General features: G+C 59.2%; 1 protein-coding gene across 10 annotated transcripts in view; it reads right to left on the minus strand.

The window, feature by feature from the left end:
* The window catches only part of CEP164 (centrosomal protein 164), a 62,973-nt gene that overhangs the window by 1,509 nt on the left and 39,936 nt on the right, over nt 1–21,528 (minus strand). For 3 of the 10 annotated variants that reach the window (XR_012132729.1, XM_036992776.2, XM_036992767.2), the window contains 23 exons: nt 21,444–21,527; nt 18,823–18,908; nt 17,963–18,118; nt 16,975–17,118; nt 15,313–15,450; nt 12,541–12,750; nt 9,275–9,394; nt 8,977–9,193; nt 8,143–8,220; nt 7,786–7,917; nt 7,350–7,472; nt 6,196–6,306; nt 5,716–5,799; nt 5,481–5,549; nt 4,904–5,070; nt 4,446–4,569; nt 4,053–4,120; nt 3,374–3,602; nt 2,710–2,811; nt 2,188–2,299; nt 1,475–1,774; nt 870–936; nt 56–178 (listed from right to left, as the gene is read on the minus strand). Coding sequence is in view for 9 of the 10 variants with exons in the window: in XM_036992776.2 (XP_036848671.2) it covers nt 56–178; nt 870–936; nt 1,475–1,774; nt 2,188–2,299; nt 2,710–2,811; nt 3,374–3,602; nt 4,053–4,120; nt 4,446–4,569; nt 4,904–5,070; nt 5,481–5,549; nt 5,716–5,799; nt 6,196–6,306; nt 7,350–7,472; nt 7,786–7,917; nt 8,143–8,220; nt 8,977–9,193; nt 9,275–9,394; nt 12,541–12,750; nt 15,313–15,450; nt 16,975–17,118; nt 17,963–18,118; nt 18,823–18,908; nt 21,444–21,527 (3,044 nt within the window). In the remaining variant the exon portion in view is untranslated. Of the gene's footprint in view, nt 1–55; nt 179–869; nt 937–1,474; nt 1,775–2,187; nt 2,300–2,709; nt 2,812–3,373; nt 3,603–4,052; nt 4,121–4,445; nt 4,570–4,903; nt 5,071–5,480; nt 5,550–5,715; nt 5,800–6,195; nt 6,307–7,349; nt 7,473–7,785; nt 7,918–8,142; nt 8,221–8,976; nt 12,339–12,540; nt 12,751–15,312; nt 15,451–16,974; nt 17,119–17,962; nt 18,119–18,822; nt 18,909–21,443; nt 21,528 lie in introns of those variants that run through there. The other 7 variants (XM_073239724.1, XM_073239723.1, XM_073239728.1 and 4 more) reach the window with 7 other exon arrangements.

Genomic DNA, 21,528 nt, shown 5'->3' on the forward strand with positions numbered 1-21,528 from the left:
GCAACCTGGCTCAGCCAGGAAGGGGCCAGGGTTTGGAAACCCGCTGAAAGGATACGACCTGGGGTCATTCTTGTACTGCTCCAGCCACCTTCGGTTGGCCTCGATCATGCTCTGAAAGCTGGTGCTGCCCATCCTGGGCACTTGGGACTGGGAATGCTGCAGGAGGTGGAGCTGCTCGCTGCAAGGAGGAGGACAGCATGGGGAGGCGAGGGCGAGCGGGCCCGCCGGAGGCCCTCACTTCTGCCTGCCCACGCTTCCTCTCAGCAGACCAGCTGTAGCCTTTCTGGGGGTCTCTTTAACGATTCTAAACTCCCCGTACTGGCCAGAATGCCCCTCTCAGAGGATGAGAGTCAGTGCCTAAAAGGGAAGGCGGTGGACCCCGGAGCCCCTTCCAGAGTGGACACTCCAGGCTCTGGTCACTCGCATCTGCTTATTCCCAGCCTGTCTCCTCAGCGGAAGCTTTGCCTTCTGTCGGCTCAATACCTGCCCAGCATCAGCTCCCAAGTTGGCCAAAGGGGGAGGGGGAAGGGGGTACACTTGGCGAGGAGGAGGATGAATGGGCACCCCTCTCACTCCAGATGTTACCCAGCAGGACTGGAGGAAGCAGGAAGCCATACGAAGCAAAGAACAACCAGCCACACTCCGGGGCTGGAGGGGCAGGGTCCCACCAGGCAGCTTCCTCGCCGGGCTGGGCAGGTAAGCACAGCCCTGACTGGGACCTCGGCGGTTTGGACCCTTCTCCGGTTGCGGGGGGCGCCTCAGACGCAGGCAGCTCTGTGGGCTGGGGCTGCTCACCCTCTGGGCACAGTGACCGGGAGCTCTGCTCTCCCCAAAGGCCCACCTGCCCAGGGAGGCACAGCGGGGCTTACCTGGCAGACACATAACCCAGCCTGTTCTCCAGGGGGGCAGGGCTGCTGCTGAGGGGCGGGGCTCCAGCTGGAAAATGGGAGGAAATCATTCAGAGCTCGGCAGCAGGTCAGCTGAGCCGGACCCTGGCCGGCCACTTCCCCAAAACAAGGAAAGAGTGACAGGTGACAACCAGGAATTGATCTACTTGTCTTAGGGAGAAGCTATGTACCATTTTCCCTCAAGTAACTATGTTTTTGGTGGCTTTTCACATTCCTAAGCAGGCCTGTGGGACCAGGGGGAAGCCATACAGCCACAGGGTTGTGAGCAGAACCCTGGCGTCAGAGAGACAAGGGTCAAAAGCCAGCCTGTCACTTGCTCCTTGTGTGCTCACCACTTCGCCTGAGTCCCAGTCCCCCTTTCTGTGAGGTGGAGACAAATATTATTGCCTCAGGGGTTTATTATAAGGACAAATTAAAAGCTATATAAAATGCCTGGCCCACAATATAATACACGGAAGCTATTAAACCCATCAGAAAGGCTGCAACCCGCCAGAACTCCAGCACCACCACCAGCAGGTCTAACCCATAGACGAAACCAAAATTGGGGGCAGGGGAGGGGGGCTTACTTGGAAAATACTTGTGCCACTTCTCCACCAGTAAGTCGTCCACAGTTTGAGAAACAGAGGAGGAGGGCCTGGGGCCCAGCCCCAGGTCCCAGGCCCACCGGGTAGGCGTGGCTGGGCTTGGGACCCCAGCCAGGGAGGGGCAGGGAGGGGCCTGGGCTGGCACCGAAGTGAAGAGGGGCAGCTGCGTGTTGAGGCTGCCCAGCACGCTGAGGGCGCCATTCATCTGGCGGCTGATCTGCTGCAGCGAGCTGTTCAGGTAGTGGATCTTATTGTGGAAGGTGGGACATGGGGTCAGGGCGACTGTAAAGGGAGAGCAGAGGTGGGGAAGGACTCAGATCCAGCGCCCTGGAATGTCCCCTGGCCCGGCTGATGCTGTGGCTCACTGCCAGTCCCACCCTCCCTGTTCCTCCAGACAGCAGCGCCTCAGCCTTGATGGCGGTGAGGGAAGGCAGGGTGGCAGAGGGAGAACAGTGCCCGGGCAGGTGGCACTGGAAGGGAAAGGCTAACGGGCACCTTCTCCCTGTGCCCTGCTCTGCAAGTCCGAAGGCCTTTCCTGGCCTCAGCCCTGAGTGCCGCCAAAGCCAAAGGGGTTCGTTCCTTCCCACCCATTGACGCAGCACCTGCCGCAGCCCCAGCCGTGCCGGCCAGGGGAAGGGGCTGTACCTCTGTTCCCTAAGACCCCCCAGCCCCTCCCCGCCGACACCACCACTCACTGTGAGGCAGGGAGGACTCGGAGCTTTCACTGCTGGTGTCTTCCAGGTCACCGAGGTCAAAGGTCACCGCCTTCTTGGTCGGGGCTCCTCTGAGAGTGTCTGCATCTAAGGGCTGACAGAAGCAGCAGTCGGTCCTGATGCTCACCCTGGGCTTTCTGCCCACTGCCCCTGTGATGTGCGGTGTGGGGACTGAGGACCTGGTGGGCAGGGGCAGCGGGGACGACGGCCCCTCTCCTGCTGCCCCACACCTCCAGCACCCAGGGAGGAGGCCCCAAGGCCCCAGGGAAGGCAGGGAAGTCTTCCAGGTTCCTCTGATCCCCACACCCCGGGCACAGCTCTCCCTGAGGACCATGACAGGGGAGGGGCAGGGGCTAGTCTCGCTCACAAAAACCTGCGGCAAAAGGCTCCAGGTCTGCTCGGGCCCACTCAGCACCCTCAAAGCTGAAGCCACCAGTGTTTTCGCCAACCCAGCACCCCCAACATGGGACCATGGAAGAGGAAGGCGTGGCCACGGGGCGGCACCTCTTCCCCAAGGGAGGCCTCCAGCCGATGCAGCTCCTCTGTCTTCAGCAGGTCACAGCCTTTCTGCATGGCCGACGTCGTCTCACCCAGGTGCCTGGTCCCCTGCAGCCGGGGAGGGAGTGGGGCATGCATGTGGTGGCTACCCACACCAGGGCTGGAGTCCCAGCTCTGCCATTTGAGGGCTGGGTGATCTAGAACAAATCACTTAACTCTCAGTCTGGACTCTCATTTGAAAAACACTGTTCATGAGAGTTAAATGGGAGTGTGTTACATGCTTAGCATGACGCCCGAACCTAACAAACTCTCCAGTGGTTACTGTTAACCAAATGGTGGTAGTTATAACTGCTCCAACTACCAATTCTAACATCTTTGCTGGGAGGGACTCAGCAGAGAAATGACAGGGCCTAGAGGTAGCATGCGGATACCCCAGGAGCCCTGCCCCTCTGCCAGCCTCTTGCCCTCCCCTGGACCCACACTTCCTCAGCAGCTCTGAGCACCATCTAAATTCTAAGGGACCAGGTGGAATCTTCTGCCGAGACCCTCAAATGATATAGACAGCGAGCCCAGGGGGAGGTGAGCCCAAAGGGGCTGCTGCCCCCGCTCCCCCAGCCCCGTCCCCCAGCTCCCAGCACAGGGCTGGCTGCAGGTGCTCTGAGACCCCGACCTCATCCAGGTCCTTGCGCACGTCTTCCAGGGCCTCAGTGCCTGGCGGGTCTGCATCTGCCCCCTGAGCACCGTCCAGCTCATGGCGCCAGTGCCGCTGGGCAGCTTGCAGAACTGTCTGCCGCCTCCGCATAGAGCGTGTCTGCCGCACCAGGAACTCCTTGGCACTCCGGAGAGCTATCCCCTCAGCAGAGACGTAGTGCTGGATGCTGTGGGAGGGCAGTTCAGGGCTGGAGAGTTGGAGAGGGAAAACATCCCAGAAACCCGTGCTGTGGGTCACTCGACCACATGCCAGCAGATGCCCACCCTGAGCAGACCACTGGGCTACGGCAGGGGCGGGGCGATGTGGGGATGCCACCGTTAAACACCATGTTGCATTTCATGCATTGTACCGAGTCCCCCACAGTGACTGAGGGTATGGCACCTAAGGCCTCCAGACAGACACCCCACGAGCCTGGTCCTCAACCAGAAGTCAGCAGGCCTCACATGTTGTGTCAAGGGTCACAATGGGCACCTGTGTGGCTTTGCCAGAGAAAACCCCTCGGGCCCCCTTCCCTGAACTGAGCCCCATGGGTGACAGCTGTCACCTCACATCAGCACCTCTCTGCTCTGTGACGCAGGCAGTCACTGACCCTTTCACAGCATCCTCACCCAAAGTAAGACAGACTACTGGAACTCACCTGTCCAAGGACAAGCCAGTCTCCTCCTTGCTCTGGGAGAGGGCAGGGGATGCCTCTTTGGTTTGGTTCTAAGAACACATGGCAGGAAAGGCCCATCAAATTCAACAAAATCAGATACACTGCAGCTCAAAGGACTCCAAAGCCCTCCCCAGGGCCGAGACACGGCAGTGGCTCTCCAGCTGCGAGGCCCCACTCACTCACTCACAGACGCCGTGGGACCGGACATGTGGGGCTGGGAATGGGAGAAGCCGGAGGCTACGGGTCTGTACAGGGCAGAGCAGGAGCCCTGCCAACGCCCCAGTGCCCCCAGAACTGGCCCTTGCCTGGACTGCCCTTCCTCTGTGGTGCCCCAGCCCAGCCACCCTGTCCCTTCCAAGGCGCAGAGCAGCTCACAGTCCCAAGGGACGCCCTCAAGTCCTTGATGTGGAGATCTGGCTCAGAACATGGGGCATCACCCTCCTCGACTGCCAGCCCTTTCGACATGTCCTGCTTCCTCTGAACTTGGGCCTCCAGGTCCCTGTGGTGGGAAAGGGAGGTGAGCAGGGTCACATGATAAAGCAGCTGGACAGCTGCCAGGGCTCCCAGTGTGAGGGAGGGCGCAGGACCACCTCCACCCCTTCGCTTCCGTCCTATTCCTTGAGGCAGGGCTGGGGCAGGACTGGCAGACCCAGGGCTCCCCAGCTGTTCACAGCCTCTTAACAGCCCCCAACTCGCTACAAAATGCAGCAGACTAACCCTCTGCCCAGCTCCCCCTCTGCCTGTTAAGTGGGCCATGAAGACACAGGGTGCATGAGCAGCAGAGGGCAGGTGAGAGGCAGCAGGGGTGGCTCCGTGCAGGGTGCCCACAGCACCTGACATGCTTCTGCAGCCTCTGACTCCGGGCCTGCAGCTGCTCCACCTGGGACTCCAGCTCCAATCTGCGGTCCTGCAGCTCATCGAGAATCCTTTGCAGCTGCCGGTTTGACTCCAGCAGGTGGGTGTGCTCCTTCTTCGCCTGCCCCAGGGTGGCTGCAGCTTCCTGAGGACAAAAGAAAAGATAGGAACCCCCGCGTATCTTTGGTTCTGGTTTCAGGTCACCTCTAAATCCTAGAATTTCCTTTCCTGCTCAGAAAGGTAGGAGGAGAGAAAGAGGGGAAGGCAGGAAGCAAGCAGCAGCAGAGGACAGGGAAGCCCAAAGAGCTGGGGAGAGAGGTGCGGCCAGCGTGTCTGCGGCCCGCGCACAGGCTCCCATCCGCCCCCAAACCCGAGGCCCCCGAGCTGGATTCCACGGGGTGGTGCTCTCTGTGGCATATCGGCCAGCATAGTTTGGAATTCCAAGGCCCTGGACGGGTCAGCTGGACAAAAAGCAGGCTACGGGGTGGAAGAAGGGAAGGAAGGGGAAGGAACAGGGGGGAGACAAAGCAGGGCGCACTGGAGGGGCAGACAGACCTGGCTCTCCAGCGCCACCCGCCTCTGCACATCGAGGAGCTGCTGCTGCTCCCTCCGGGCAGCCTCCTCCTGCAGGGGAAGGGCAGGCGTGGAGCCCTGGGGCCTTCGTCTCCAGGCCCCGGGCCCCAGGCCCCAGGCCCGAGGGGCAGGAAGGACGGGCCCACCCTCTCTGTGGAGCCATCACTCCCAGGTCAAGGGCACCTGGAGGTCCTGTACTCCACCCTGGCCCCCCCACCTGGACGTCCAGCTGAGCCAGTCTGGCCTTGACATCTTTGGTTCTGGCTTCAAGTTCCCCTTCTAAATCCTGGAATTTCCTTTCCTGCGCGGAAATGTAGGTGGAGAGAAAGATGTGCATGTAGGATGAACATAAGGCTTCGGCTGCGGGGCGGGAAGAGGCTCTGAGCCGCCATACCAGGCCTCACACTCCAGGCCAGGCTCCTTCGCCCGGGGCCTCCCAGGAAAGCAGCCCCTTGTCTCCTCCCAGTGAGGGGAGGCAAAGGCTCTGACCCCAGGGCCCGAAGGGGCCGGACGCTCCCCCTGCAGTGACGTGCCCTGGCCCAGCAAACGGAGGGGCCAAGGAGCCCCTGCCTGGGAGGCCCGGGAGGCCCCCACTCGGGAGGCTCTCAGGCCCTGTCCCCCTAGCACTTACCTGCCCTGCACGGGGGTGGCAGGAGGCTCACCCACCCCAGCCCCAAGTGTCTGCCCAGAACCCCACCTGCTCCCGGTGCCGACGCCGCAGGTCCTCCAGCTCCCACTCGTGGGCCTTCCGCAGGCGCTCTCGCTCCCTGGCCAGGCGCCCCAGGAGCTCAGCCCGCTGCCTACTCTCCTGCGCAGGGCGAGGGCCGCCGGTAGGAAAGTGCAGCGGCCCTTCACAGCCTGAGCCCACAGCCCGCAGCCCCTGCAGCCTCGGCGCAGTGAGGTCAGCGCCCCCCCCCTCTTGGGGCCAGTTCCTCGAGGGAGGACAGCATCAAGGCTGGCAGGGCTCCTGTCCCCGAGAGCACCTCCGCCACTGACACGGGCATCAGGCTGGCATCCAAGGAGGAGCTGCCTCTCCTACTGCCCCCGCGGACCCAGCTGCCCTTCCCTGGGGGGAGAGAGCTCATCGATTAGTCATCACTCTTCTTCAGCAAGGTCTGAATCGGTTGGGGAAGGGAGTCGACCCCATTTCATCACAGGCCGGCTGCTTCTGCCCAGGGAAAGACCGTGCAGAGTCTGGGTACAGTTCCAGTCACTGGAGGGGGGCCTGTAAAGCCCAGGCGGAGGCCCACCGCGCCCTGTGGCCACCTGCCAAATGGAACTTTCCCACCTCAGCCCAAAGCTGAAGATGGGCAGATACCTAAATACTGTTGGGCTCTTGCCAGTCTACTTCTTAGTGTCCTGGCATTCCAGTTAGCTCTGGTGGCATGGGGCTGGGGGGTTAAAGGGGAAGGCTCTGGAGTCAGTCTGGACTGTTATTCCCGCCCCTCTACCTGCTAGCGGGGGGGCTTGGGGAAGTCGCTGACATGCCCCTGTCTCAGTTTCCTCATTTTCAAAGGGAGGTAATGGGAGTACATACTCCCCAAGGGTGCTGTGAGGGCGAAACGAGTTCACACACACACAAGGCTGAGAGCAGTGCGGGCGCAGTGTGCGCCGAGTACACGTGAGCCATTATCTCTACGGGAGCGAGGTGGGCTGCCCAAGAGGGCACCACACTTCATCTCCAGCTTTACTGAAAAGGAAAACAGGACCTCAGCACAGCAGGGCGCGGGTGCCAAGGAAGGAGGCCCGCACGGTCTCGGAGCACAGCTGCCCCTTCCGCTGCCCTCCGGCTGAGGGAGGGCCCCCAGGGGGTGTGCACGTGAGCGCGCGCCAGGGCTGAGGCCCGGTCACCTCAGCTGCATACTGCTCTCTGGCCTCGGCCACCGCCCGCTGGTGCTCCTCCTTCATCCTGCCCATCCTCCTCTCGTGGTCCCTCTCCACCTCCTGGCGCTTCTCTCTCAGGAGGCCGTCGATCTGCAGGGCAACAGGCAGGGCTGAGAGTGGACCAGCAACTCGGGACCCGTGCACACATGCAGCGCCTCACGCCTGCCCATCGTCCCCCATGCGCACATGACACACACAGCCCTCCTCCAGCCCCCTCCCTGCACAAGTAGAGGGCCATGGGGGCAGAGAAGCACCTGGCCTTGAGGGAACTAAGGCTAAAACCGGGGCAGAAGTTCTAACCCTACCGGAGACACCAGCAGCAAAGCAGAGGAGCTCTGGGCCAGGCCAGGCAGACCACCCACAACAGGTGCCCGCCAGGCCGAAGCAGCGGACCAGCACTCACCTCCCACTCGTACTCCAGCGCTCGGTGAACTTTCTGACGCGCTCTCTGCTCTGCCCACTCGAGGCTCTCCTGCAGCTGGGCCTCCTCTTTCTGCTGTGTGTCCTCTATTTTCTTCTGGAGGCTGGACACCACCTGAGGAGGCCCCCGGGGAGTGTGACAGTCAGCACAGCAGAGTGGCCGCGGGGACTCTTGTTGCAGCACCCAGCACCTATCCCCACGGGCCAGGGGGAGAGGGAGGCTCCCTCCCGAGTGGCAGGGGTGGGGCTGGGTCCTGCTGCCATGACGGGGTGCTGAGGTTCGCCCTCAGGGGCCAGGACACCCAGGCCCCGCCTCCCAGGCCAGGGCACTGCCTCTCACTTCTCGGTGCTTGGCCTCCCGTGAGGAAGACAGCCGCTGCAGCTCAGCCCTGTGCTCCCTCTCTAGTGCTGCCACAGCCTGGGGAGCAACAAAGGGCCTGTGAAGGACGCAGGGCAGGCTGCCTGGCACTGCCCCGGGGGAGGAGCCGGGAAGACCATCCCCAGCACCCCTTTGAGCTGAGGGGCCGAGCGGAGCCACAGGCATGTCTGTGTTCCTCTGAAATCGCTCCGGCCCTCAAGTCTGCAGCTAGGAGACGAGGAGGAGCACGAAGGCCCGAGTGGAGGCGTTTCAGTGGGCCTCGGGCACGCAGCTGCTGCTGCTGAGTGAGACCCGAGGCGGGGAGGCCTGCAGGTCTGGGCGCGATGCCCCGGCACGCGGAGCCCGAGGCGGCTCTCCTCGTCTGAGAGCTGGAGCTCCGCACTCCACCAAAGGAGAACAAGCTGCACATGGCCTGTCCCCTGCTCCAGCCTCTCCCCTGGAGACGGGCACCTGATTGCGGGGACAGGGCCTGAGGGAGGCAGAGGGAGTCCTCCTGAGGAGCTACTCTAAGACGGGAGGAGGGAGAGGGAGGGAGGGACAAGGCACCCTTGTTTCAGGACCTCTGGTCTCAGTTCCCAGGGTGGAATCTTCCCAAGCCCACAGGCCACGTCCCCTCGAGCGTCTGCGCTGCCGCTGAGGGCACTGGCCCGACCGGCCGCGGGGGGAGCCTCTGGGCACCGGCCGTGCCCCCGGCCTGCAGCCCCGGCCGGGGCTGGCACCTCCCGGGGGCCCACACGGAGCCCCCCAGGGGGCACAGGGGCAGGTCAGAGGGGAGGCCCCGCTCTGCCCACTCACCCCCTTCCTCTCCTCCTGCAGCTGCTCCCTTGGCTGCCCCAAAGCCGCCTCCTCCCCCGCGTTCAGGGCGGCCTGCTCTCCCTTCTCCGCAGCCTTCGCCTCTTCCCTGAGCTGCTCCAGCGTCCGTCTGCTTCTCTGTTCCAAGCTGGCCCTCTCCGCCTTCTCTAGCGACTCCAACTCTTCCCTCCGCCTCTGCAGGGAAGCCTCTTGCTGGGCCCTGGGCACACAGAGGGCACGGGATGGGCCTGGGCCCTCGGGACGGCCTCCCCGGGCCGGGCAGGCCCCAGGGTGCCCTCACCTGATCCGGTCCTCTTCGGCCTCTGCCTGCGCCCAGAGCCGGGCCAGCCTCCGCCCCTCCTCCTCCCTCATCCGAGCCTCCTCTCCCTCGGCGGCTCTCTGCAGCTCCTCCCGCAGGGCACTGGGGGGACGAGGAGAGGCGAGCTCACTGGGGGGCCCACTCGTTCATTCATCGGCCCAGCTCACAGCCTCCAAAGCCTGTAGCCTGCCTGTGAAGCTTCCTGAGTCTTACAGGCCTCGGCCTCCGGGTCCTGCTGCCTCCCCACAATACCTCCCCGGGCAAAGAGGCGGCCACGAGCCCCACCGTGAGCTCGCTTTGCCACCGGAAATGGACGACAGGCTGCTTGGCCTCAGAACAGCGTTTCTACCAAAGCTCCCCCCTGCGCTGGGTCCACCGCAGCACAGCCCTCGCTCGGGGCCAGGCGCGTCTGCCCCCGCCACCACTCTGCTCCCACCTCCTTCCACCCCCACCCACAGGACTCTGTTCTAGGCACACGGGACGAGCCACCCCCTCGGGCCCACCACACTCCTGCTGCCTTCTAGCCTGTGCTCGGGCTGCTCCTCTCCCTAGCTTCCCTCTCTACCTGATGAACCCACGTTCGTCATTCAACACGCAGACCCTCCTCCCAGAGAAGTCTTTCCAGCTCCCTCCGGTTCATCAGTTCGGCCTTCCTGTTCCGTTGCCCTTTGTAGAAGACCTCTCCTATCCTTTACCGCCATGTACCGCACATCAGATTGCACTGTAATTAATCTTTTGTGCATCTGTTTTCCTTACAAGTCTGAGAGCTTCAAGAAAGAAATCTCGTCTTAGAATCTGTAATAACCCAGGTGCTGAACACGGTAACTGACATGAAATAGGTGCTCAATACATGTTCACTGAATTTGAAAAGTACACCAGCCCCAGACTATAGGCAAGCTTTGTTTGTGGATGAGGGTATCTTATTCACAAACCAGTGATGGAAACCAGTTCACCCCAAGAGGACATCCCCCCACTTACACAAATCACGTCATCCTCACAGGTGCACTCAGGGAATTCAAGCCCAAGAAAACCATGATTCAGGAGACGATTTCTTTGGAAAGCTTCTGTACTGAATTCTAAAGCCAAAAGAGACTTAGGACTGTTTCCTATTTCAAGCTATCTACACCACTACTGTCTTTCACTATGATAGAAAATTTGAGTTAAATAAAAATCCTTCCTTCTAGACTACCCAGAAATGCTTCTCTTTATTCTATGGCTGAATTTGTATATAATACCACAGAATGTTAGACCTGGGAGGGCCTTTAGAGGTTAAGTCCTCCATTTTACAACTCTTTCTCTTCACCTTATAACTAAACTCAATCTCTCGAGTTTACAACTTAAGAAACTAAGGATCAGCCTGCCTATCTTTCTCCCTGCCTTCTCACTCAAGAAATATTTTCTACAAGGTCAGCTGTGGCTTCCAGAAATTTCTACCAAGTAGACATTTACCAGAAGAGAGGAGGCCCCACCCCTCAGAAAGGCTCATAAACAGAAACAGGGTTCTAACGACGAACTATTCCAAAGAGAGTCAAGCAAGACACGGCCAACAGAGAAGTCACACAGCCAAGGCCTCTGGAATTGTACTGATCTCACCTGAAAACCAAGAGCTACCATTTCTTGAGCAACTCCTGTGTTTCAGGCCCTGAGCCAGACACTCCTGGCATGCTCGCCTTCCCCACAATCTAACAGGGCCCCCGGACACCCTCTGGATTTCAGGGATTGGGGGAGGGGTGCAAAGCACAGTCAGCCAAGCCCAGAAGAGGAGGAGAAGTCTGGTCGGCTGGCAGGGAATCACCCCGGGATTTCCTCCTGGGAGCTGCTTCCCAAGGTGAGCTGAGCGATAAGCTGCTTGCGGGCGGTCAGGAGACCGACCCCCAGTTTTCAGGTGGCTGGAAGAGGATGCTGGGGAAGATCGATCTTCGGGATGCTCCCTGGCAGGGGATCCGGGAGGGGTGATACAAGGACGGAGCATGCGTCAGTGGGTCCTGCGATGGGCTAATGGGAGAGAACTGTCCCCCACCCACGGGGTAATCAGGTGTTGGTGTTCTGTGAGTGTCTCTAAGTTAAGCATAAACGTTTTATATTCTCTTTGCTGTGACCATATAAAAACAGTAAGTTCCTTTGAATGCCTCTGTCCAAGAGGATAGGATTGAGTCTTTAGTTAAATTGTCAGGTAAAGAAATACATTAACACCTTTTTGGAGCACCTTTCCCACCCTAGAGCTGTGACAGAGGTTGCTTATTACCTTCTCAATATCCGTTCTCCCATTTTCCCTTACAAACAGAACCCTGAGTCTATTCTGTTAGGTAAAGAGGCCCAGCTAAAGACTACATTTCCCAGTCTCCTTTGCAACCAGGGGCAATCAGTGAGATATAGGCAGAAATTGTTGGGTAACATTGCCAGCAAAACTCTTCAAAGAATAAACAGAAGTTATTGGGTAAAGTTTCCAAGAGGTGCCTAAAAGGGACTGACTGAGCTAAAAGGTGTACTCTTCCCCTATTCTTCCTGCCTGGGGGACATACACGATGGCTAGAAATCAGCAGCTATGCTGGACTGTGAAGAGACCCTGAGAATAAAAACCAACACTAAAGAAGGCAGGGAGATTAAAGGAGTCGGGGGGTACCTAGCGACTCCACGGAGCCACTATGCCAGTGCAGACTGCCTTGTCTTATAAAAATAAGACTCTAGTTTGTTTGCACGTAGATACACACAATCACATTCCCACAGGCCCAGCCCAGGCTGAAGCATCCTATTTGTCTAGGGCCTCCCAGTCAGCTACTCAGAGAGTAGAAACCCAGACAGGAACTTCTGGGTCCTGGGCAAGAGGACCTCACACTGCATGGTCCCAACAGGCCCGGACTCCCGAGAGGTCACCTCAGAAGTGAAGAAAGCAGGCTCCAGAGAAAGACCGCCTGGGCTGACCTGGGCTCCGCTGTGTATCAGCATCAACAGAAAAGTCACTCCACCTTTCTGTGCCTCGGTTTTGTCTCTCTCACAGATCCCAAAAAATGGGGCCGGTAACACCTCATAAGAGCCGTTCTCAGGACTAAATGAATTAATAGAATTAAAGCACTCAAAAAATGTCAGCTATCCCCACTGTTGCCAAGGGCACGAGCCTTGGCCAGGAAGCCCATTCCTCCAGCCCAGCCATCAAGGAGGAATCTCGGTGGGGCTGGGGAGGGAGGAGGGGGTCCTCGCTCCCCAGGCCACTGCAAGGCCGGGCACGTGTCTAAGGGGGGGGGCAGGACCTGAGAGCCTTCTCCTTCTGCCGGCGGAGCTGCAGGGTCTCCTCTTCTGCCTCCTGCTGCAGCTTCTCTCGCAGTTGCTGCATCTTCTCTTGCTTCGCCTCCAGGAGCCGCCTCTGGTCTTGCTCGAGTTCTTGGGCCACTGCCTCTTCCCTGGCCTGCAGGGTGGCCTCTGAGAGCCTCTTCTGGGGCATCGCAGCCTCTGCCAATTGCCTACCAAGGGAGGGGAACAGCATTTCACTAGTCTGAACGCCCACCCACCTTTGGGCATGGGGGTTAAACACACATCCTCATGGAGGACCCCCGATCTGGAATCACACATGCCAATCAGGTCACTCAAGGGTGGGCAGTAAGACTGCCCCTCTCAAGGACACAGGCAGCACCTGTTCGACAGGACAACCCCCTGTGGCCGTCTAAGGCCCCGAGAGCCCTGGGCAAAGAGCCACAGCAGGCTCTCCGCGGACTGCAGGCTGTGCCCGAGGTGAAAGCCTAGAGACGTGGCTCGAGAGCTGGAGGCAGCAGCGGGAGATGGAGGCTCTGTCCCCACGGATTCTCCCAGGACGGTTCACGGCCCGTCTCGGCCTCCCCACTGGGCTCTGCTCTCTACTTGAGCCTCATGCCAGCAGCGTGGCAGGTCCTCAGAGGCTGCCCTGCCTCCCAAACTGAACAGAGGCCAAACCTAGGAGCCAGCAGGAGAAGCAACAGCGTGTCTCCTGACCCTGAGACCCGGAATAGGCCGCAGAGGTGTGGAAATGGCAAATCCGCACCCCACAGCCAAGGGAGCCGGGCAGGAGACCGCTCCCCCAGCCGAAGAAAGGGGCAAGGGCACAGCAGGGCCGCCAGGCACACCGCCCCTCATCTTCACTGCTCTGACTTCATTTGAAGTGGACAAAAGAAAGGCAGGGCTCACCTGGGCGCATGGTGGGTGCTAGGTAAGGGGTATGGTTTGGGTTAAGAAGACGTCTATGATGTAATGAAGGCTGTTTGTATTCTGGTCCTTGAAGGAAATACCCAAAAAGAAACCCCAAGAATATTTGGAGCAACGAGAGCTTAAGCAGGATGAAGTATTTCACCCCCCAGAGCAGCTTTTCTAAAGCCAGCCCACGTCTGCCCTCCCAGGTCCCTAGATCTGAGGTTATAAATTGGTCTCGCCACACAACCGGCACCTTTCCCGCCATGAGCAGGCTGTGGCAGGCTGGCACGGTGCCCCAGGCGAACTAGCAGCATGCAGGTGTGGCCATGAACAAGAACAGCACTGGGCAAGAGGAGAATAGGGGCGCCTGTGGACACGGGACCCCCTTCCCAGCCCAGCTCCAGCGCTGCAGAGGACGGAAAGTAGTGGGAAGGCCCCATGAGACGGCAGAGAGAACGAGGACCTCGGAATTCCACGGCAGTCCCTGGAGATCCGAGAGAGAGGGATGCCACAGACGGCTGCGGAAGGCTCCGAAATCTCATGGAGGTCTTTCCTTCCCCTTTCCTAACACTTAACAGGCCAGAAACAGTCTTGAGCCACGCCCCCCATTCTCTTCTGCCCCAAACTGCACCTCCTCCCTCCCTCCAATTCCTGGCTTCCTCTCAGTCCGCCAGCAGCCCCCCGGGTGCAGGTGTAAGAGGGGTGGCCACCATCTGAAACCCCTGCCTCAGCAAGAGCCTCCCGCAGCTGGCCGCCTCATCGACCTTCAGCTCATTTCCAGCCTTGGCTGGGGACGCATTTTTCCCTGCGATGGTGCCTTGTGACGTCTCTCTCCCCTGCGGGCCTCACAGCTACGCGGAGCCCTAGGGACACACGCTGCGGGAACACAGGCCCTCGGCGGCGCGGCAGCGTGTGCCCAGGCTGCACGCACCCGTGGCCTTGCTTGCATACCTGGCACACATCCTGTGGGTCTCCTCTCCGTGTCCCTGTTTTAAAGATCTAGTATCCGCAACGCCCAGCGAGGGCCAGGGCAGTCAGCAATGGGCCTGCGAGAGCTACGAGACACTGGCAAGGATAGGACTCCACAGGAAAAAGGCAGGTCTGGTTTCTAGGCCGCTCCTCAGGTAACAGCACCAGTGAGACCCAGTTTCCAAGAGTTAGTGGCCAAGAGGAGGCTCTGCAGGCGCACTGTCCTCTCGGGCTGGCCACCGAGCATCTCCCAGGCGCGAAGGAGGGCCGGGAGGACAGGTGGGAAGGAGGGGAAAGAGCGGGAGGGATCGGAAACGGCCAAACTGGGACCGCAACCAAGGAGATCCTGTCTTCTTTTGCATTCGACCCAGTGGGTTTGATTCGGTTACTCTCTGCCCACAAACCCCTCATGCAAGCTGCTCGGCTGACACAGGGGAGGATATCCCTGTTTCCCAGACCCAGGCCCCCGGCCACACGGCGGGCCTGGCAGCGGCTGTTTGCCAGCCCTGCCCACTGGGCCTGCGCTTGGCTCCCCACTCCTGGTTCGGCTTGACAGTATCTAAGAAAGGTGACAGACTCTATTAATCCTGGTCTTTATTTTCTGTATTTTATGATGTCTTGACGTCTTAGAAAGCTTGCTGCTGGAGGAGAGACTGCCCCTCCCAGGACTAGTCGATTCTGATGGATAGCCAGGGAAACATGTCTTTCAGATGCAAACCGAACAATCCTGAGGCTGTATCTCATACCATCTCCTTTCTAACGCACACCAAGCCATACTTCCTCCACCCGAGATGACCCAGGACCAGGTAACAGGCAACTAGGGACACGGCACAGCCCAAAGCCCACCAGAAGTTTTCCAGCTATCCAATCCCACACTCACTCAGGGTACCCACCTTGGCTGGTCCACTCCTTCCCTCAAGAACCCCAAGGAGGATTCTGGGCCACGCTCCCCCTCCTCTTCTCTTCTACCTGCTGACCAGTCCAGGCCCTTCCCCAGGTGGCCCTGCGTCGCGTGGCAGGCCCTCTTCTCTCTAGGAATGTAAGGAATAAATTCTTATTTCAGTGGCATTGGTCTTTCTGTGTTGTCACTCAGTCACCCTGAAAATTAAAATCCCATATACAAGTACAACAGACACAGGGCAACACCCCGCTGAACCCAGAAAAATCAATCCATCCTTAGTGTTAGTAAAGATTAACAACAAGGACGTTACAGGGCCTGAAAAGACGCAGGAAAGAAAGAAGATGTTTCCTAAGTGTACTGTGCAAACGGAAATTGGTGGTCAAGGTGGGTGTGTCTGCGACCCCAGCAGGGGCAGCCTCACTGGGAAGGGAGGAGAAACACAGCCGGGGGGCTCACTGCCCACAGCAGGTGGGGAGGAACTCACTGCCCAGCTCCGCTCCCAGAGGCCCCCGGGGATGCCCCTGACCTGCCCACGGGGTCTGTCTCTGAGCCACATTCCCTCCGTTCTTACAGAAAGCACCCTGATCTGGCTGTCCGCGGCCACGGGGACGGGGGAAGCCGTGCCACTCCTTAGGGTCAGAGATGTCATTGCAGGATCGACCCCTTCCCTACACCCCCCTGCAGCGCCATGCTGACCCAGGGGCTGCTGCCTCTCTCGGGGCCGCTCCTGTGTGTGATCAGTGCGCAAGCCTGTCTGCCCGACAGTCAGCCCCGCACCCTGAGGGCTCACAAGCCTTCTGCACTGCTGGGCTCCCAGTGGGGAAACTGACCGCAGCCTGTCTCTCTCCATGCAGAGAAAGGCAGCAGTGGCTGCAGACTAAGCCGAGGGCCCCAGTGACTGGCGTCCAGTCCCAGGGCTCCAGCTGACTGGCGACGCGGCCTCGGCAAACCCCTCTGCCTCTCTGGGCCTGTTTCCCTCACGTGTAAAAGGGGTGAGAGAGCGGAAGGTGGACATGGAGGAGGAGAGCTAAGTGATCTGAGTTTCAGAAACGCTGCTGCTGAGCCGCGAACCCAGGCACAGAGGCATGTGGCGCACGCCAGTGACCCCACCGGTGGGGGTGGAGACCAGGGAGAGGAGCATGAGGCACAGAGGCCAGGACAGCGGCAGCCTGGGGCTGGGGAGTGAGAGGGGAGGGGCTGAGGAAACGCGGCAGGGCCAGAGACGTTCTACACTGGGCCTGGGCGGCTGCTGCTTGGTGGAGACACATGGGAACATTCACGGACTGCACAGTTCAGATTTGTGGACTTTCATGTACATAAATGCCTCCATAAAAAATTTTTTTAAAGAGAAAGTGGTGCTTGGTAGAAAGGAAAACTTGATTTGCCAGGTTTCTGCCTGTGACCCAGGAGGTACACTCTACTCTCCTCCCTCACACCCCAGCTTCTGACCAGGAGCCCACCAACCTAAGCTGACCCCACACAAGGATCTGTGACCACAGCTGCTTGGGGGTCTCAAGGCTGCACACAGAACCAAGGGCAAACCCCCTCCTCCCCCTCCATCCCCAGGCAGAGGCCACAGCATCCCTCCCCACCAGAGGGGATGGGGTGCTCAGCACCGTGGAGGACAAGGACAGACATCAAATCGGGCCCTTACATCTCCGGGGAGACCAGTGGAGTAGGGCTGCCCGCCACCTTCTCGGACTCCTCGGCCTCTTCCTGCCCAGGGCCCAGCTCCTCAGCCCCAGCGCACTGCTCCTGGCCCCTCCCGTGGACAGCAGGCGGGCTTGGGACCCCCTCCCTTAATAGCAATAAGGAAGCAATTGTGTTAAAGCCAGTAGGAAGGAAAGAGGCCCAAGGTGTACCCCACTTGGGGAGGTAGCCCTAACAAAGCCTCCCTGCCTCGGGCCCTGAGCCTCACTCCCCACTCCCTGCCTTTTTCCAGGCTGTTTACACTGAAGACCACAGACTCATATCCACATGGAATGCGGATGGTTAGGGTGCCTAAGGAGAAGCTCTGCACACAGCAGACGCTCAGTGGATGCTGGTGACTGAACTGCCGCTCCTCAGCTCTGCCCAGGGGCTCATGCCGACTGAATGTGCTCTGAGGCCAGCATCCTTCTCGCGGGGGAGACAGAAGAACCAGCGATCGTACACGGGGCTCTGGGCCAGGCCGGGGCACAAAGGTCCCCTCAGCTGGCCTCAGGGAGGCCTGGGACTCTGCACCCTCCACCCCCAGGGCCTGGCACACAGCCAGGCTCTGGCTTGCTGACAGCAAGAAGTGGGCTGACTGTGGGAGCAGGGCTGGCAGGCTGGGCACTGAGGTGAATGGCCACAGCACCTCTGTCCCGGCCCCTGGTAGGGAGGCGGCTAGGTCACAAGAGATGCTTCCTTCATTCAAGGGCTTCTAAGCTCCCCTAATCAGATGGTACCCCACTTTCAGCTATGGCCCACGCGTGAGGAAGAGGAAGAGGCAGGCCTTCTCCTTCTCTGGCTAACCTGCGATTGTTGCTGCGACTGCACACCCACCCCAGCTCTCCCCCTCTCCCCAGGCTCTCTCCCTGCCCCGCCTGGCTCAGCCCCGACACACACAACATACTACACACAGGCCCCTGCCGCCCGGGAAGTTTCCAGCTCACCCTTACCTCGGCAGGGACACGGGCGACAGGCGGCTGCCTGCAGGGCTCTCCCTGGGCTCTTCCGCCCCCTTGCACTCCAGGGCCTGCGTGGGCCCCTCCTCGACGGGTTGGCAGTGGAGGGGACCCTGGAGCCTTTCCTCACGCAGAAGAGGAGGAGATGACCTGGCCAGAGCAGCCAGAGCAGCAGTCAGGCCCCTCCATTTAGAGAGCAGGAAGAGAACTGGGCAGTGGAGTATGTGGACCCAGGTCCAGTCCTCCTCCCGGCTGGACCCCAGCCCTGGCCCCACATCCATGGAAGCCACGGAGGTCAAGGCAGCCAGAAAAGCGGGAAGGAGAAGCTCCCTACCGAGTTCACCCTTTGCTGGCACTAGACTCAGCCTCCCTGGGCCCCTGCACTGTTTGCTCGGCCCAGGACTGAGAGCCAGACACACTCATAGGTGTGCCCATTCCCAGAGCTCACCATCAAGGAGGGGTGCAAGGACTGAGCAGAAAAAGAGAAGCCACATTCCAGTGGTGAGACAACAGAAAATGCATGAAACTGTAGCTTTAGGAAGTAGGAATGCTGATAGCTTTTCAGGATCCAGAAAGTAGAATGACTGCTCCCCCTCCCACTTCCAGGGTGGCAGCCCTTCTGTCATCATGAGCCCAGGCCCGAGAAGCTAGAAGCCCTGGCACTCTCTCTGTCTCTCTGTCTCTCTTTCTCTCTCTCTCACACACACACAAACACTTTGCAAGGTCGATCGGTCAGCCCATCAGCCGCCTTCAGGCAGGAGCGCCAGGCTGAGCCATGCAGACCAAAGCCGGGAATTCTGCCCCAGTCCATGCAGTGCTCAAGGTCCCTGAGGGCAGCCTCCCAGGCCCCATACCTCTGCGAGCCTTTGGACGGCTTGCTCTGCAGCTCATCCTGGCTGGACTGGCTGTCATCCTTGCCTCCTCTTTCCAACCTCTGGGCCTGCAGGCAAGTAGCAGTGTAAGGGGTATACTGGAGGGGTCTGCACTAGATCCCTCAACTGACGCCCACCCTGAGAAGTGGCTTGAGTGGACGAGGACCCCTGAGGACACAGAGAGAAGGCCTGCCTACTGTCCAGTGAAGCCTCCTGGGACTTGGGCTGAGCCCCCAGGCTCACAGCTGCTCCCAGGGCCAAGCCTTCCTGGCCTAGGGGAGGATGAGCCAGACGCTGCAGTCAGAAGACAGAGGCTAAAGGAGAACACAAGGAACAGAGAGGCCTGCCTCCTGCAGTCGGAAGCCTCCACGGCAAGTTGCAGAGAGAAAGCAGAGACATCCATTAGCACCCCAGACCCACAGTGGACCCAGACACCCAGCATCTGTGATGTTCAGGGAGGCTGAAATAGAGTGGGCAGAACTGGGAGCAGCAGACAAGCACATTAGAGGAAGGATCCTGGAGGACACAGTGACTTGGTGAGATGACAGCCCGCTATCCCCATGGAATGGGCACCATTTGGGCACCTCAAGGGAGAAAGACTCAGCGCCCCTTGGCTCCCTCCAAGCTCCCCTGTGTACCCGGATCCCCCTAGCAGACAATGACACCCCTTCCCAGTCAGGGATTTCTCCATCCATCCAGATGCTCCCCCCACCCCCCAAATCTCATGATAAAGCCTGGGCATCTAGACAAACCTAGCAAGCTGGTGAGAAACAGGACTATTCTTGGTACGTTCAAATGTTTCCTGCAGGGTGGAGCCACGCGGGATAGTAGGGTAGTTGGCCTGGACTCAACCCCTTGTTCTACCCCTTCCTAGCCGGGAGGCGGCCTGCCCGCCGTAAAGCAGGGCGGTAACCCACAGCACACAGGGCTGCTGGCGGGGATTAAATGGGATCACATACATAAAGCCCAACTGTGAGCCAGAGAAGACATGCCACCAATGTTAGCTCCTCTGCTCACACTCCTCCCCTCTCCCCAGCCTAAGGCAGAAACAAAAAACGAGGCACAAAAACCAGCTTTGCCAGTGCCAGGCCCCACCCGAGGCCCTGCACTCCTCCACCGCACTGAAGGAGCCCGTGTGTTCCGGGACACAAGGGTTAACAGGCGCGGTGGGGCGGGAGACAGCGCACTCCATCTTCCCCCAGAGGGGCTCCAGCCAGGCTGGCACACTGCTCTGGCTCCAGCCCTGTGCCCACAGCCCCCACACTGCTCCACGGGCAGCCTGAGCCCCAGCAGCTGCGGCCCACTCTGCCATCTGGATGGGCGAGAAAGGGCAGGGCCTGAACTAAAAGCCAGCTCCCCCAAATTACATTAAAAATAGAAACGCTGCCTGTGAGGAGCTCCCGGAGCCCGCAGCAGAAGGGCCCCCCACCAGCACTGCCGCTCCGAATCGCGTCCGCCTGGGCAGAGCCTGCAGACAGCGGCGGGCACAAGCCCTTCCCCTCGCCTCTTCCTGCCAGTGCACCTCACACCGGTCTCCCCTGACAGTCACACCGAGCTCAGCGACAGCTCCCTCTCTCGCTTTTCAAGAAAAATAAATTACACAGGCCAACTAATTTAAGCAACCAAAATATAAGATGGGTAACGAAGTGGGGTGATCACAGTAAAAATCGGGAGACTGAGCCCCGAGTCAGAAAGGACTAACTACAAAGTCTATGTGTTTCCTCTTATTTCACCTTCCATATTTCTGCAGGAAACTGAGCTGGCCCCCTGCTAGAAAAAGGGGGACACCTGGGAAAGTACCCAGACGGAGGTTGAGTAGTTTTACTTGATCCCAAGACTTTTTTGCCCCAGAAAAGAAACAAAAGGACCGAAACGCTGAGGTGAGCCATGCGAGCCTCCTCACAAAGGGCAGACCCGCAGGCACACTGAGAGTCTCTGGCCTAAGACGGCTCCAGACACCGTTTCCCCGCCCCAAACTCAGCTCCGGGATTTTGTATTTATGATCCAGTCCTCAGTTAAAATAAATCTTGGTGCATTCATAAAGCAGAATGCTATGCAACCAATAAAAAGAGGAAGGTACACTGGGGTCTATTCTCAAACTGAAGGAGCATACTGCCAAGCAGCTGTTGTAGCACATTCCCAGTTTGCGTGGGAAGAAAAAGATAAATGAACAGAATATAGATGTGCTTATATATACATAGAAAAATGTCTAGAAAGGCACACAAAAAATGTTGGACACTGTTAATAGTCCCTGCCTGTGGGAGTAAGGCTTTAACCTTCTGTATTATTTGAAATAATTTTATGGTCACTTTTATAATATTTTATAAAAGTTATCATTACTGCTTTGTACATGAACAGGTGGTCAATCCTTGGGTGCTAAATGATTAAACAACAGATAAATATATGGGGGGTCGGGGGATAACTTAATTCATAGCAGCAACAGAGCAGAAATGGCCAGAAGCCCCCACAGACACAGTCAGGGCCCTGCCTTACGGCACTGGGAGGGAGAGGACTCCCAGATGGACCCTGGGACGGGCAGGGCTCTGCTCTGGGTCACCCCAGAACGTGAGCCCCAGCCCAGCCCACCACCCAGAGAGGCTCACCTCCCAGCGGCTTCCATCCAGGGCTGGGAAAAGCTCGCCCACATCCAGCAGACGCTCTGAGATCCGGCTGCAAAAACCGAAGTCC

The sequence above is a fragment of the Manis javanica genome, chromosome 6, assembly GCF_040802235.1.
Source record: "Manis javanica isolate MJ-LG chromosome 6, MJ_LKY, whole genome shotgun sequence".
Lineage (NCBI taxonomy): Eukaryota > Metazoa > Chordata > Mammalia > Pholidota > Manidae > Manis > Manis javanica.